Below are 13,151 nucleotides of genomic sequence, written 5' to 3'. Positions count from 1 at the left end.
TTATTTGAAAGTTTAAAAAATAGGTATAAAAATTGTAAAAAAAAAAAAATAATAATTCAAAAATATCTTTTAAAGCGACGGTCATTTTAAAGCTTAAAAAAGTAGGTAGAGACATTAACCAAGTCAAAGTTCCCCATCGTGTTCGACCGACGCCCGATTTCTTTTAGGGAGCCCGACGCGTGCCAAGTCAAAGTTCCCCGTGGGGTTCGACCGACGCCCGATTTAAATTCCAGCCTCGTGTTTGTGCATGATGAGCGGCGTGGTCAACCACAAAACAGAGGATATTTATTCAGACCTCTGCTGGGTACGGGCTTCTGCCAAAGCGACGTCGGTCGACGAACGCTCGAACTAGTGGGGTACTGAAATCTGGCTGACCGGCAAGCGATAAATACGTGAATCGAAACAGCACAGTGCACTAACCCGGCGGGGTAGTCGAAGCGTGGCGTCAGGGGTCAGCAGAAGGACATCGAGGCCTTCCCGATCCCAAAAAAGGCTAACGGTACGGTAAGCTCCCCAGGGTAGTGTCGTTTTATCTCCTGCACTCGCCAAGGGTCGTACTCCTTGCAGGGCAGGGGTGTACCCTGGGCCAGGAGTGAGAAACACTGCCCTAGGGCACTTATAGATGGTAATTTGACCCTGCAAGACCCAGCTTTTCTAAGCTGTACAGATGTGTTTAGATGTAACTAATCTGTTTTCTCTCTCTCTCTCTCTCTCTCTCTGTCTCTCTCTCTCAGAACGCCTACGACATGGCAGAGCTGCAGAAATCCCTACAGCCGAGTCCGGCCCAGTCCGTGCAGTACTGCCGCTCTCGAGCCCTCCATCATCATCATCATCCTCCTCCACCCATCCAGCAGCAACACCACCAGAGTCATCACCCGCATCGGTCCGACCCGCCGTCCCGGGCCCCGACGACCGCCGGCACGCCCTCCCTGTCCTCCGGCTGTACCACCCTGCGCAGGGACGTGCCCCCGAGCCCCGGCCCGGCCCGGCGCGCGGCGCCGGCGGCCGCCGGGCTGGCCCGCAAGAGCCTGTCGTTCTCCAGCCAGGACCTGGCCAGGTACCTGTGCGAGATCATCCGGGACGCGGAGCGGCACGCGGACTCGGCGCCCCCCGACTCGCTGCAGGTGTTCTCCACCGAGGGCGGGGGCACCCCCGCCGGCTCGCTGAGCTCCTTCAGCTCGGCCGGCCTGGACGAGAGCGGCGCGGCCGGACACGAGTGCGCGAAGGACTGGGGGCCGAGGTTCGACGAGATCCGGGCGCTCTACGAGAGGGCCGAGGCCGGCGACCTCTGAAGGACATCTCGCGTCGGGGACGGACCCGGAGGCGAAGGGACACAGGGGCCGGCGTCCCCGGGACCCTCGACGAGCCGCGAAGGGGAGACGCCGAGGTCCGAGGCGGCGTCTCTTATTCCGCGGCCTTCCCCGGCCGGTCTTTCTGAACGTTTTTCCCGGACGGGAGGGGTCGAACGAGCGCGAGGGGGGAAAGCGAGAGCGCGGTGCGTCTACGGCACCGAGGGACGACTTTCGGACGCTTCGGCGGGAATACGAACGGCGCCCTTCTCTTTTCGAAGTTCGAAAGACTAGTGGGACGCGTCCGGGCCACGCCTCGGCGGTCGCGTCCCGTGCGATCGAATGTTTTTTATGAAGGTGCGAGAGATCTCGGTGCCGGGCAGCCCCTCCGCGCAGAGGGTCGCGTCACGTCGGCGGGGTTCCGGCCCGTCCGGCCGGAGTCGAGAGATCAGGCCGCCAAGGCGGCGGCACGCGCGGGCGGCCCCGAACTGTTCGCGTTCGAAGCGCGCTCCCCCTGTCGTCCCGCCTCTCCGTCGGACGCCCGTCGCGGTGCCGGGGAATCCGAAGAGCCTCTCGTCAAGGATCTCAAAAGTGCCAATTTTTTTCTAACACTGCTCGAACCTAAAAGGTCAGAAACGGCGCCGCTAGCGCAGGGCTTCGTATTCGGTACACAGAATCCACCGGGACCGCAGTTCGGATTCGTCGATCGTGAACCCACGCAGAGCGTCGGGGGTGCGCGACGGGTACCCGATCCCGCGTACCGTGAAGTGTCTTTACCTCGTCTGTACATAGACGGACGTGACCGCTTTGAGAAGAAGTACGAAGATCCCTTCCGAGAAACATCAAGACAGTCGAGGGGGCCGTCGCCGTTCACGTGCGCTCGTGTCGGATTTCTTCACGGATCGCGGCGAGAATCGTTTCGGACGGTGGGCAAAAAAAAACAAATATAAATATATATATATAAATCTAAATATAGCTGTTTTGCACTTGCATCGTTTTACTATGCTCTGTTCCTTTGTAAACAAATAAAGTTATTTACGACTATCGTGTGGCGTGTATCGGTGCTAATCCGTCCGGCCCGGGATCGGTCGTATCGGTTCTCGCGCCTCGACGCGGTACCGTAACGTCGACGAGCGACTCCGCGATACAGTCTCGGAGGAGAAAGAGAAGAGACGGAAGGGAACGGATGGAAGCGAAGAAGAAAAATCACCATAAAAAGGTAAGCGAGTACAGTACAGAGTTCGTCTTTTGGGACCGGAAGGCAAAGTCGTCGCGGGCCCGTCCCCCGGGGCGAATTAGGGCCACCCAGACCAAATGTAAACATCAAGCGATGTATCTACAAGGGGGGGCGGGATCATATAAGTTACAAGTGAATTACAAGTGAGTGACGTCATTTTTAAATAGTGAATTGCGATTGCACTTATTATCATCGTCATCATATCTCCCCCAACCGTTTAATTGTACTTCTTTATTCACTGCACATCGGCCCCGATGCCCCGATGTTCATTCTGGATCTGCTGCCCCCAAAATAAAATGCTATCTGATGAAGACTGAATTAAATCGTTAGTGTGAAGGCTTTACTTTGTGTCACGATTTAAAGGTAAAGCTGCTCCCTCGAGACTCCGGGCAGGAGTCTACAGGTCTATACGTAACGATGTTCGATCTGTACGCGACCGTCGAGTACAGGTAGCGCACGTCGAGCAACGCGCGTCTCATCGCGAAGCGTGGACGACGCACGTCGACGGCGGCGGAGGAAGGAGCTCGTCTGGAGGCCTCGGACGGATCCCGACCGAGGCGGAGCGGCCCGTCAGAGCGCCGTCCGAAGGGGCGAGCGCGTGCGCCGGACCGGAAGGCGAGGCGACGACTCGTCGGCGGCGAGAGACGTCGATCGATCTGCGGTACGTCCGTGTGTGCGTGTGTATCACGATCCGTCTATTCGATTGTTGAGCGTTAATCTACGAACAGAACGTATGTCATCATTATCGTTAACGTTTCAGAACGACTTTAGGGCAAGCGCGAGACCCGATCGGACGGCGGTGACCCAGCGGGTAGACCTTCGGGCCGTCGACCGGAAGATCGGCGGTCGAAGTCGGGGCTCTGCCACGCGGCCACCGCCGGGTCCTCGAGCGAGACCCGCCCGCCGCGAGACGGCCGACCCCGCGCTCTGACCGCGGCTTCCGAACGAGCTGGGATACATGTACGTATACGTACGGAGTAAGTATACACCGATCGGCCGTAACGTTAAAAGCACCTCGTCGTTTCTACGCTCGCCGTCCATACGATCACCGACCGTAGTCCATGCTATCTGTCGAGGGGGCCCCAAAACGTTCGTTTGCACCGGGGCCCACGAGCTCCTAGTCGGGTGGCTTTCTAAAACTAAAGTCGACGTGATAAAGTAACGGTAAACGTATCGGACGCGTATCGGTAAACGACACGTCGTCGCGATAGAAACGTGTCCGACCGTCGAAGTCGCGCCTGTTTATTTTCGCACGAGATCGATCGGGTTATGGAATCGTGACCAATCTCGATGACAGAATGGAATCGCGTGACGGCCGTACCACATGTACGTGTATGTTTGGGCTGTCGCATGAAAAAATGTCATCGCGATCGATTAAAAACAAATAACCGAGCAAAGATCGACAGTCGTGCACAATTTCGATCGCGAGTCATGCACGATGTGTGGCAATAAAAACGATCCTAAAACGATGATCAAATGACTCGATCCAAATTATTTATAGAGTCAGCTGATACCTATCTAGAGCTGTTAACAGCTCCCCATCTTTCAGCCAGTCCTAGCTTCCAAAAAAAAAAAAAAGAGTCTGTTGACATCATCTGGCAAAAGTGAGGATCTTTACCTGTTCATGTCTAGATGCGACACCAGCGGCGTAACCAGGAGCTCATGGGCCCCGGTGACCAAAAAAAAAAAAGTGTATATATATGTGTATATATATGTGTATATATATATATATATATATATATATATATATATATATATATATATATATTAGGGCTGTCAAACGATTAAAAATTTTAATCGCGATTAATCTCAGAATTTTATATAGTTAATCGCGATTAATCGCATTAAAAAAAATCTGTGTAAATGTTATATAAAACAAGAATTTTTTAGTGAAATGTTACAATTAAAATGGTGAACACATTTTATGCTAAATGTACTGATGTTAAAAACTGCTGGGACAAGAGAAAACTGTAAGGGAGTTTTATTCACTCACATACTAGGCAGTAAATGTCAGATTGTAGGTTAGAATTTCTCCATCAGCAAACATTGTAGATCAGCGGTGCTTTAGGTGGGATAAGGCGTAGTTATTGTAACAGACTTTTCTGTGCTTGTATTGTGACAATGGTTTGATGGACGTTTCTACACGAAGTGAGTGTGTTTTGACCCTTTGGGTCTTCCATAGTGCATGTAATAGCATGCTCGGCTAACGCGAGGACTCTAGCTGTCAGCTATTCGGTACCGTAACAGAAGTTGTTAATAAAATGTTAAATGCTCCCGAAACTTGTGAATATAGCGTGTATTTATTTATTTATTAAGAAAGTACATCACTACCACGCTCGGTTACATTTCAGAAACGCCGTCTTAATGAGAGATGCCGTGCACAGTCAAGCCTCAACATGAACTACGGATGACTCGCAGGGCCAAATAGGAATTTGCGTTAACGGCACTATATTTTTTAATCGCGTTAAATTGAGATCGCGTTAATGCGTTATTATCGCGTTAACTTCGACAGCCCTAATATATATATATATATACACAGGGTGGGCCATTTATATGGATACACCTAAATAAAATGGGAATGGTTGTTGATATTAACTTCCTGTTTGTGGCACATTAGTATATGGGAGGGGGAAAACTTTTCAAGATGGGTGGTGGCCATTTTGAAGTCGGCCATTTTGGATCCAACTTTAGTTTTTTCAATGGGAAGAGGGTCATGTGACACATGAAACTTATTGAGAATTTCACAAGAAAAACAACGGTGTGCTTGGTTTTAACGTCACTTTATTCTTTCATGAGTTATTTACAAGCTTCTCTTTGTTTACAGCCATCGACATGTCGCAGAGGTTAACACGTGAGGAGCGGATAGAAATCGTGTCGACGTCTGGTGAACGCAGTACCCGGGTCGTCGCAGCAGATCTCGATGCAAGACACCCTACGAGACCACCCATCTCCCAATGGGTGCAGTTAGCAGACCGCTTGCCAAGTTTCGTGAAACCGGTTCAGTGTCGGATTCGCCAAAATGTAGACGCATGAAAACTGCCACCGATGAAGAAACATCAGTGGCTGTCCTAGCTCCGTTCAGCGAGAGCCCACAGCGTAGCACTCGCCGCATGTCACCGGCGGATATCAGCTACTCACGAACGGCACCCTCACGAACTCCAGCCGCTGCAGCATCTCGACGAGGATGACCCAGATCGGCGCACCGAATTTGCAAAATGGGCAAAACAAAAATCGGAACAGGACCCTCAGTTGACACAGAACATTTTGTTCGGCGATGAGGCAAACTTTGACGTGAACGGCGAAGTTAACAAACAAAACCACCGCTATCGGTCCGACACCAACCCACATCGGATAGATCCCTCCGAGACTGTCGGAACACAAAAATCGATGGTACGGTGTGGTATACGGGGTACAGAGACAGTGGGGCCATTCTTCATCGATGGAAACCTCAAGGCCACCGGATATTAGAAAACGCTACACGATGACGCGTTTCCCTCTTCACGCACCGAAGCTGGCACGTTCCCCGAGTCTTTCCGGCAAGACGGTGCACCACCGCATCGTGGGTGTCGGGTCCGAGCATTCCTAGACGAACGGTCTCCTGGAAAGCGGATCGGTCGTCGTGGGCCAGTCGAATGGCCCCCGAGGTCTCCCGATCCGACCCCCTTAGACTTTTATCTTTGGGGTCATCCGAAGGCAATCGTCAAATTATGCCGTGAAGATACGAGACGTGCGGCACCTGAAACTACGGATACCGGAAGCCTGCGCTAGCATTTCTTCTGCGGTGTCGCTATCGGCGTGTGAAGAGTGGGAGAAGAGGGTCGCGTCGACAATCCGACACGACGGGCGGCACTTTGAACACATTTTATAAGTGGTCAGAAACTTGTAAATAACTCATGAAAGAATAACGTTAAAACCAAGCACACCCTTGTTTTTCTTGTGAAAGTTTGAAAAAACTAAAGTCGGATCCAAAATGGCCGCCACGGTCACCACCCATCTTGAAAAGTTTTCCCCCTCCCATATACTAATGTGCCACAAACAGGAAGTTAATATCACCAACCATTCCCATTTTATTTAGGTGTATCCATATAAATGGCCCACCCTGTATATGTGTGTGTGTGTGTGTGTGTATATATATATACAGTATATACAGTGGTGTATAAAGTACCTGAAGGCCGTACTTGAGTAAAAGTACAAGTATCTTACCAGAAATGGACTTAGACAGAAGTAAAAGTCACCTCATGGAATATTACTTGAGTAAAAGTCTAAAAGTATCTAATGTTTAATGTACTTAAGTATTAAAAGTAATTTGATATAAAATGTACTGAAGTATTAAAAGTAGAAGTAAAAAGTAAATGGTGTTAGTATAAACTGAAGCGGTCATTTAGAAAAATATGAAGATTGTTCTTTTAATTCTGTAAACCACCTTAACGACCTTTTTTTCTTTCTTCCATCTGAACATGATTTGTGCAATTCATCATTATAATCAGCTGTTGACATCACCTGTTTAAAATCATGTCATTATTTTTTTTTTTTACCTTACTATCAGCTCTAACTTCCAGCTTTCCAACTTTTTTAGAACGTGTTGTAGGCTTCAAATGTCTATGTTAAGAATTGTAATGAAGTCGACCAGACAAAACATGAAATATTCTGGGTTCATTTAAGATATCAATGTAAATGTAAGAAACACGGTCTTTTTTATTCGCATTTACTATACCGTCCCAAGTTTCGATTTGGGTTGTACAAGTCATAGATATATCTCAACAACCTATAACCACTGAACTTTGGCAAAATGAATGAATAGTAATGAATGAATTGTATTTAAATCATCTCGTTTTGGCCAGATCTACTCCCTGATTGGCATGTGTTGAACTAAAAAAAAATGATTGGTATTCACGTTTTAAAAAAGCACAATTTCTAACTTATGTCAGCTTGAAGCAGCAGCTGAAAAATCATCCCTGAAAAGTTGGAAATGTTAAAAACTAGTAAAAGCAAAGAAATAATCTTTGAAACATTCTTTTATCGTCGAGACCATTAAAGGGTCGCAGCACGCCTTTTCCTCGACACCCTGAATCTTTTTACTGTCGGTGTAATACAGAAGTGATCTGAGGAAATGTTTGTTTATCAGTTTTTGTAAATAATGGACGTGTCTTCACGTCTGCACTGAATTCATTCTAAACTAATGTAGTGAACCGTTTTATTTGCGGTTGGGATGTAATTGAAAATGGTAGCTAGATATCTGAACAATCTCGACGCTAATAATAAGAGATAAAAAATCGGATGCCGTTTTACTCTATCGATCGTTCTCGACTGACATCGGCGTGTTTGGTGAAGTTAGACGGAGATTCTGATATTCCGGGATTTTCGTGCGTTTGGGTGAACGGAGCAACGCGCTTCACACGGAACGCGAACAGTTTGTTTGCACGCGCGCAGTAATGTGTCTAACCACCGCTCTAACTCGAAGCGCGGATTCGCCAAGCCTGCGTGCAGTCCGTCACACGTCACGTCGTTTAGCTAAAAACTATCCTTGTCGTTTTATTTTAGTGAGACGAGTAACGAATCGACATACGTGAAATGTATCGGAGTAAAAGTACACATTTTCTTTAGTAAATGTAGTAAAGTGAGAGTCAAAGTAGGCAAAAATTTTTCTACTCCAGTAAAAATACTCCCAAAAACTATTTAAGTACTGTAACGAAGTATTATTACTTTGTTACTATACACCTGTGGCTTGCAAAAGTATTCATACCCCTTGAACTTTTCCATATTTTGTCACATTACAACCACAAACATAAATATATTTCACTGGAATTTAATGTGAAAGACCAACACGAAGTGGTATACGATTGTGAAGTGGAACGAAAGTTATACATGATTCCAAACATTTTTTACCAATAGAAAACTGAAAAGTGCGGTGTGCAAAAGTATCCAGCCCCCCTGAGTCAATACTTTGTGGAACCACCTTTTGCTGCAATTCCAGCTGCAAGTCTTTTAGGGTATGTCTCCACCAGCTTTGCACATCTAGTGACTGACATTTTTGCCCATTCTTCTTTGCAAAAGCTCAATCAAGCTCAGTCCGATTCGATGGAGAGCGTTTGTGAACAGCAGTTTTCAGATCTGATTCTTTAGGTCTGGACTTTGACCGGGCCATTGTAACACATGAATATGTTTTGTTTGAAACCATTCCATCGTAGCCCTGGCTTTATGTTTAGGGTCGTCGTCCTGCCGGAAGGTGAACCTCCGCCCCGGTCTCAAGTCTTTTGCAGACTCCAACAGGTTTTCTTCCAAGATTGCCCTGTATTTGGCTCCATCCATCTTCCCATCAACTTTGACCAACTTCCCTGTCCCTGCCGAAGAGAAGCGGCCCCAGTGCATGATGCTGCCACCACCATATCCGACAGTGGGGACGGCGTGTTCAGAGTGATGCGCAGTGTTAATTCTCCGCCACACGTGGCGTCTCGCATTTAGGCCATTTAGGCATTGCATTTAGGCATTGCTGTGTCCCCAACGTGGCTTCTGGCAAACCGCAAACGGGACTTTTGACAACGGCTCTCTTCTCGCCACTCTTCCATAAAGACCACATCCGTGCAGTGCACGACTAATAGTTGTCCCGTGGACAGATTCCCCCACCCGAGCTGTGGATCTCTGCATTCCGTCCAGAGTCACCATGGGCCTCTCGGCTGCGTCTCCGATCGGCGCTCTCCTCGTCCGGCCTGTAAGTTTAGGTGGACGGCCTCGTCTCGGTAGGTTTCCAGTCGCGCCATACTCTTTCCATTTCCGGATAATGGATCGAACAGTGCTCCGTGAGACGTTCAAAGCTTGGGAGATCTTTTTATAGCCTAAGCCTGCTTTAAACTTCTCCACAACCTCATTCCTGACCTGTCTGGTGTGTTCCTTGGACTCGATAATGCTGTTCACTCCCCGATATTCTCCTAACCGACCTCCGAGGCCGTCACGGAGCGGCCGTATTCGTACCGAGATCAGATCACACACGGGTGGACTCTTTTCAGTCGTTAGCAGCCATCGGGCAACTTCCGAATGCGATTGGTTGCACTCAGAGAAAAGGGGGCTGGATACTTTTGCACACGGCACTTTTCAGTTTTGTATTTGTAAAAAATGTTTTGAATCATGTATAATTTTCCTTCCACTTCACAATCGTATACCACTTTGTGTTGGTCTTTCCCATCAAATTGCAGTGAAATATATTTATGTTTGTGGTTGTAATGTGACAAAATATGGAAAAGTTCAAGGGGTATGAATACTTTTGCAAGCCACTGTATATATATATATATATATATATATATATATATATATATATATCTACAGGGGTTGGACAAAATAACTGAAACACCTGGTTTTAGACCACAATAATTTATTAGTATGGTGTAGGGCCTCCTTTTGCGGCCAATACAGCATCAATTCGTCTTGGAAATGACATATACAAGTCCTGCACAGTGGTCAGAGGGATTTTAAGCCATTCTTCTTGCAGGATAGTGGCCAGGTCACTACGTGATGCTGGTGGAAAAAAACGTTTCCTGACTCGCTTCTCCAGAACACCCCAAAGTGGCTCAATAATATTTAGATCTGGTGACTGTGCAGGCCATGGGAGATGTTCAACTTCACTTTCATGTTCATCAAACCAATCTTTCACCAGTCTTGCTGTGTGTATCGGTGCATCGTCATCCTGATACACGGCACCGCCATTGGATGCACATGGTCCTCCAGAATGGTTCGGTAGTCCTCGGCAGTGACGCGCCCATCTAGCACAAGTATCGGGCCAAGGGAATGCCATGATACGGCAGCCCAAACCATCACCGATCCACCCCCATGCTTCACTCTGGGCATGCAACAGTGGGTGGTACGCTTCTTCGGGGCTTCTCCACACCGTAACTCTCCCGGATGTGGGGAAAACAGTAAAGGTGGACTCATCAGAGAACAATACATGTTTCACATTGTCCACAGCCCAAGATTTGCGCTCCTTGCACCATTGAAATTGGCACGAGTGACCAAAGGTTTGGCTATAGCAGCCCGGCCGTGTATATCGACCCCGTGGAGCTCCCGACGGACAGTTCTGGTGGAAACAGGAGAGTCGAGGTGCACATTTAATTCTGCCGTGATTTGGGCAGCCGTGGTTTTATGTTTTTTGGATACGATCCGGGTCAGCACCCGAACATCCCTTTCAGACAGCTTCCTCTTGCGTCCACAGTTAATCCTGTCGGATGTGGTTTGTCCTTCTTGGTGGTATGCTGACATTACCCTGGATACCGTGGCTCTCGATACATCACAAAGACTCGCTGTCTCGGTCACAGATGCGCCAGCAAGACGTGCACCAACAATTTGTCCTCTTTTGAACTCTGGTATGTCACCCATAATGTTGTGTGCATTGCAATATTTTGAGCAAAACTGTGCTCTTACCCTGCTAATTGAACCTTCACACTCTGCTCTTACTGGTGCAATGTGCAATTAATGAAGATTGGCCACCAGACTGGTCCAATTTAGCCATGAAACCTCCCACACTAAAATGACAGGTGTTTCAGTTATTTTGTCAGTATATATACAGTGTATCACAAAAGTCAGTACACCCCTCACATTTCTGCAAATATTTCCTTATATCTTTTCATGGGACGACACTATAGACATGAAACTCGGATAGAACTCGGAGTAGTCGGTGTACAGCTTCGTATAGCGGTGTAGATTTACCGTCTTCTGAAAATAACTCGACACACAGCCATTCATGTCTAAATAGCTGGCAAGATAAGTGAGTCTACCCCACAGCGAACGTGTCCAAATCGTGCCCGAACGTGTCGTTGTCCCTCCCTGGTGTCATGTGTAAAGGTCCCAGGTGTAAATGGGGAGCGGGGCTGTTCAATTTGGTGTTTTGGGTACAATTCTCTCATACCGGCCACTGGATATTCAACACGGCACCTCATGGCAAAGAACTCTCTGAGGATGTGAGAAATAGAATCGTCGCTCTCCACAAAGATGGCCTTGGCTCTAAGGAGATCCCTAACACCCCGAAACCGAGCTACAGCACGGTGGCCGAGGTCATACGGCCGTCTTCCGGGACAGGTGGCTTCGCCGGGGTCGACCGAAGAAGTCGAGTGCACGTGTCCGGCGTCATATCCAGAGGTCGGCTTTAAAAAACAGACACACGAGTGCTGCCGGCATCGCCGCAGAGGTCGAAGACGCGGGAGGTCGGCCCGTCGGCGCTCGGACCGTACGCCGCTCACCGCATCGACCCGGTCTGCACGGTCGTCGTCCCGGAAGGAAGCCACTTGGACACTTTGACACTTTGGGCACAATTTGGACACGTCCGCTGTGGGGTGTACTCACTCGTGTCGCCAGCCATTTAGACATGAATGGCTGTGTGTCGAGTTATTTTCAGAAGACAGTAAATCTACACCGCTATACAAGTTGTACACCGACTACTCTAAGTTCTATCCGAGTTTCATGTGTATAGTGTCGTCCCATGAAAAGATCTAATGAAAGATCTGCAGAAATGTGAGGGGTGTACTCACTTTTGTGATACACTGTATATATATATATATATATATATATATATATATATATATATATATATATATATATATATATATATATATATGACATATCTATATATCTATATATCTATATATATGTATATATATATATATATATGTATATATATGTATATATATATATATATATATATATACAGTGCCTTGCAAAAGTATTCAGCCCCCTTGAACTTTTCAACCTTTTGCCACATTTCAGGCTTCAAACATAACGATATGAAATTGTAATTTTTTGTGAAGAATCAACAACAAGTGGGACACAATCGTGAAGTAGAACGAAATTTATTGGATATTTTAAACTTTTTTTAGAAATAAAAAACTAAAAAGTGGGGCGTGCAATATTATTCGGCCCCTTTACTTTCAGTGCAGCAAACTCACTCCAGAAGTTCAGTGAGGATCTCCGAATGATCCAGTGTTGACCTAAATGACTGATGGTGATAAATAGAATCCACCTGTGTGTAATCAAGTCTCCGTATAAATGCACCTGCTCTGTGACAGTCTCAGAGTTCTGTTTAAAGCGCAGAGAGCATCACGAAGACCAAGGAACACACCAGGCAGGTCCGAGATACCGTTGTGGAGAAGTTTAAAGCCGGATTTGGATACAAAAAGATTTCCCAAGCTTTAAACATCTCAAGGAGCACTGTGCAAGCGATCATATTGAAATGGAAGGAGTATCAGACCACTGCAAATCTACCAAGACCCGGCCGTCCCTCTAAACTTTCAGCTCGAACGAGGAGAAGACCGATCAGAGATGCGGCCAAGAGGCCCATGATCACTCTGAATGAACTGCAGAGATCTACAGCTGAGGTGGGAGACTCTGTCCATAGGACACGATCAGTCGTACACTGCACAAATCTGGCCTTTATGGAAGAGTGGCAAGAAGAAAGCCATTTCTCAAAGATATCTATAAAAAGTCACCTGGGAGACACACCAAACATGTGGAAGAAGGTGCTCTGGTCAGACGAAACCAAAATCGAACTTTTTGGCCACGACGCAAAACGTTATGTTTGGCGTAAAAGCAACACAGCTCATCACCCTGAACACACCATCCCCACTGTCAAACATGGTGGTGGCAGC

The 13,151-nt window shown here is 47.6% G+C and overlaps 1 protein-coding gene across 1 annotated transcript in view; it reads left to right on the top strand.

Annotated features, from left to right (window-relative positions):
* si:ch211-186j3.6 (neural-cadherin) overlaps positions 1-2,333 on the top strand; it is a 270,206-nt gene extending 267,873 nt beyond the window's left edge. Inside the window, exon 33 of the mRNA XM_062989918.1 lies at positions 735-2,333. Coding sequence (XP_062845988.1) covers positions 735-1,292 — 558 coding nt within the window. The 3' untranslated portion in view covers positions 1,293-2,333. The remainder of the gene's footprint in view (positions 1-734) is intronic.
* Positions 2,334-13,151: the final 10,818 nt, after the last annotated feature.

The sequence above is a fragment of the Trichomycterus rosablanca genome, chromosome 27, assembly GCF_030014385.1.
Source record: "Trichomycterus rosablanca isolate fTriRos1 chromosome 27, fTriRos1.hap1, whole genome shotgun sequence".
NCBI lineage: Eukaryota > Metazoa > Chordata > Actinopteri > Siluriformes > Trichomycteridae > Trichomycterus > Trichomycterus rosablanca.
The sequence above is the reverse complement of the archived record's forward strand: the minus strand, read 5'-3'. Positions and strand labels throughout refer to the sequence as shown.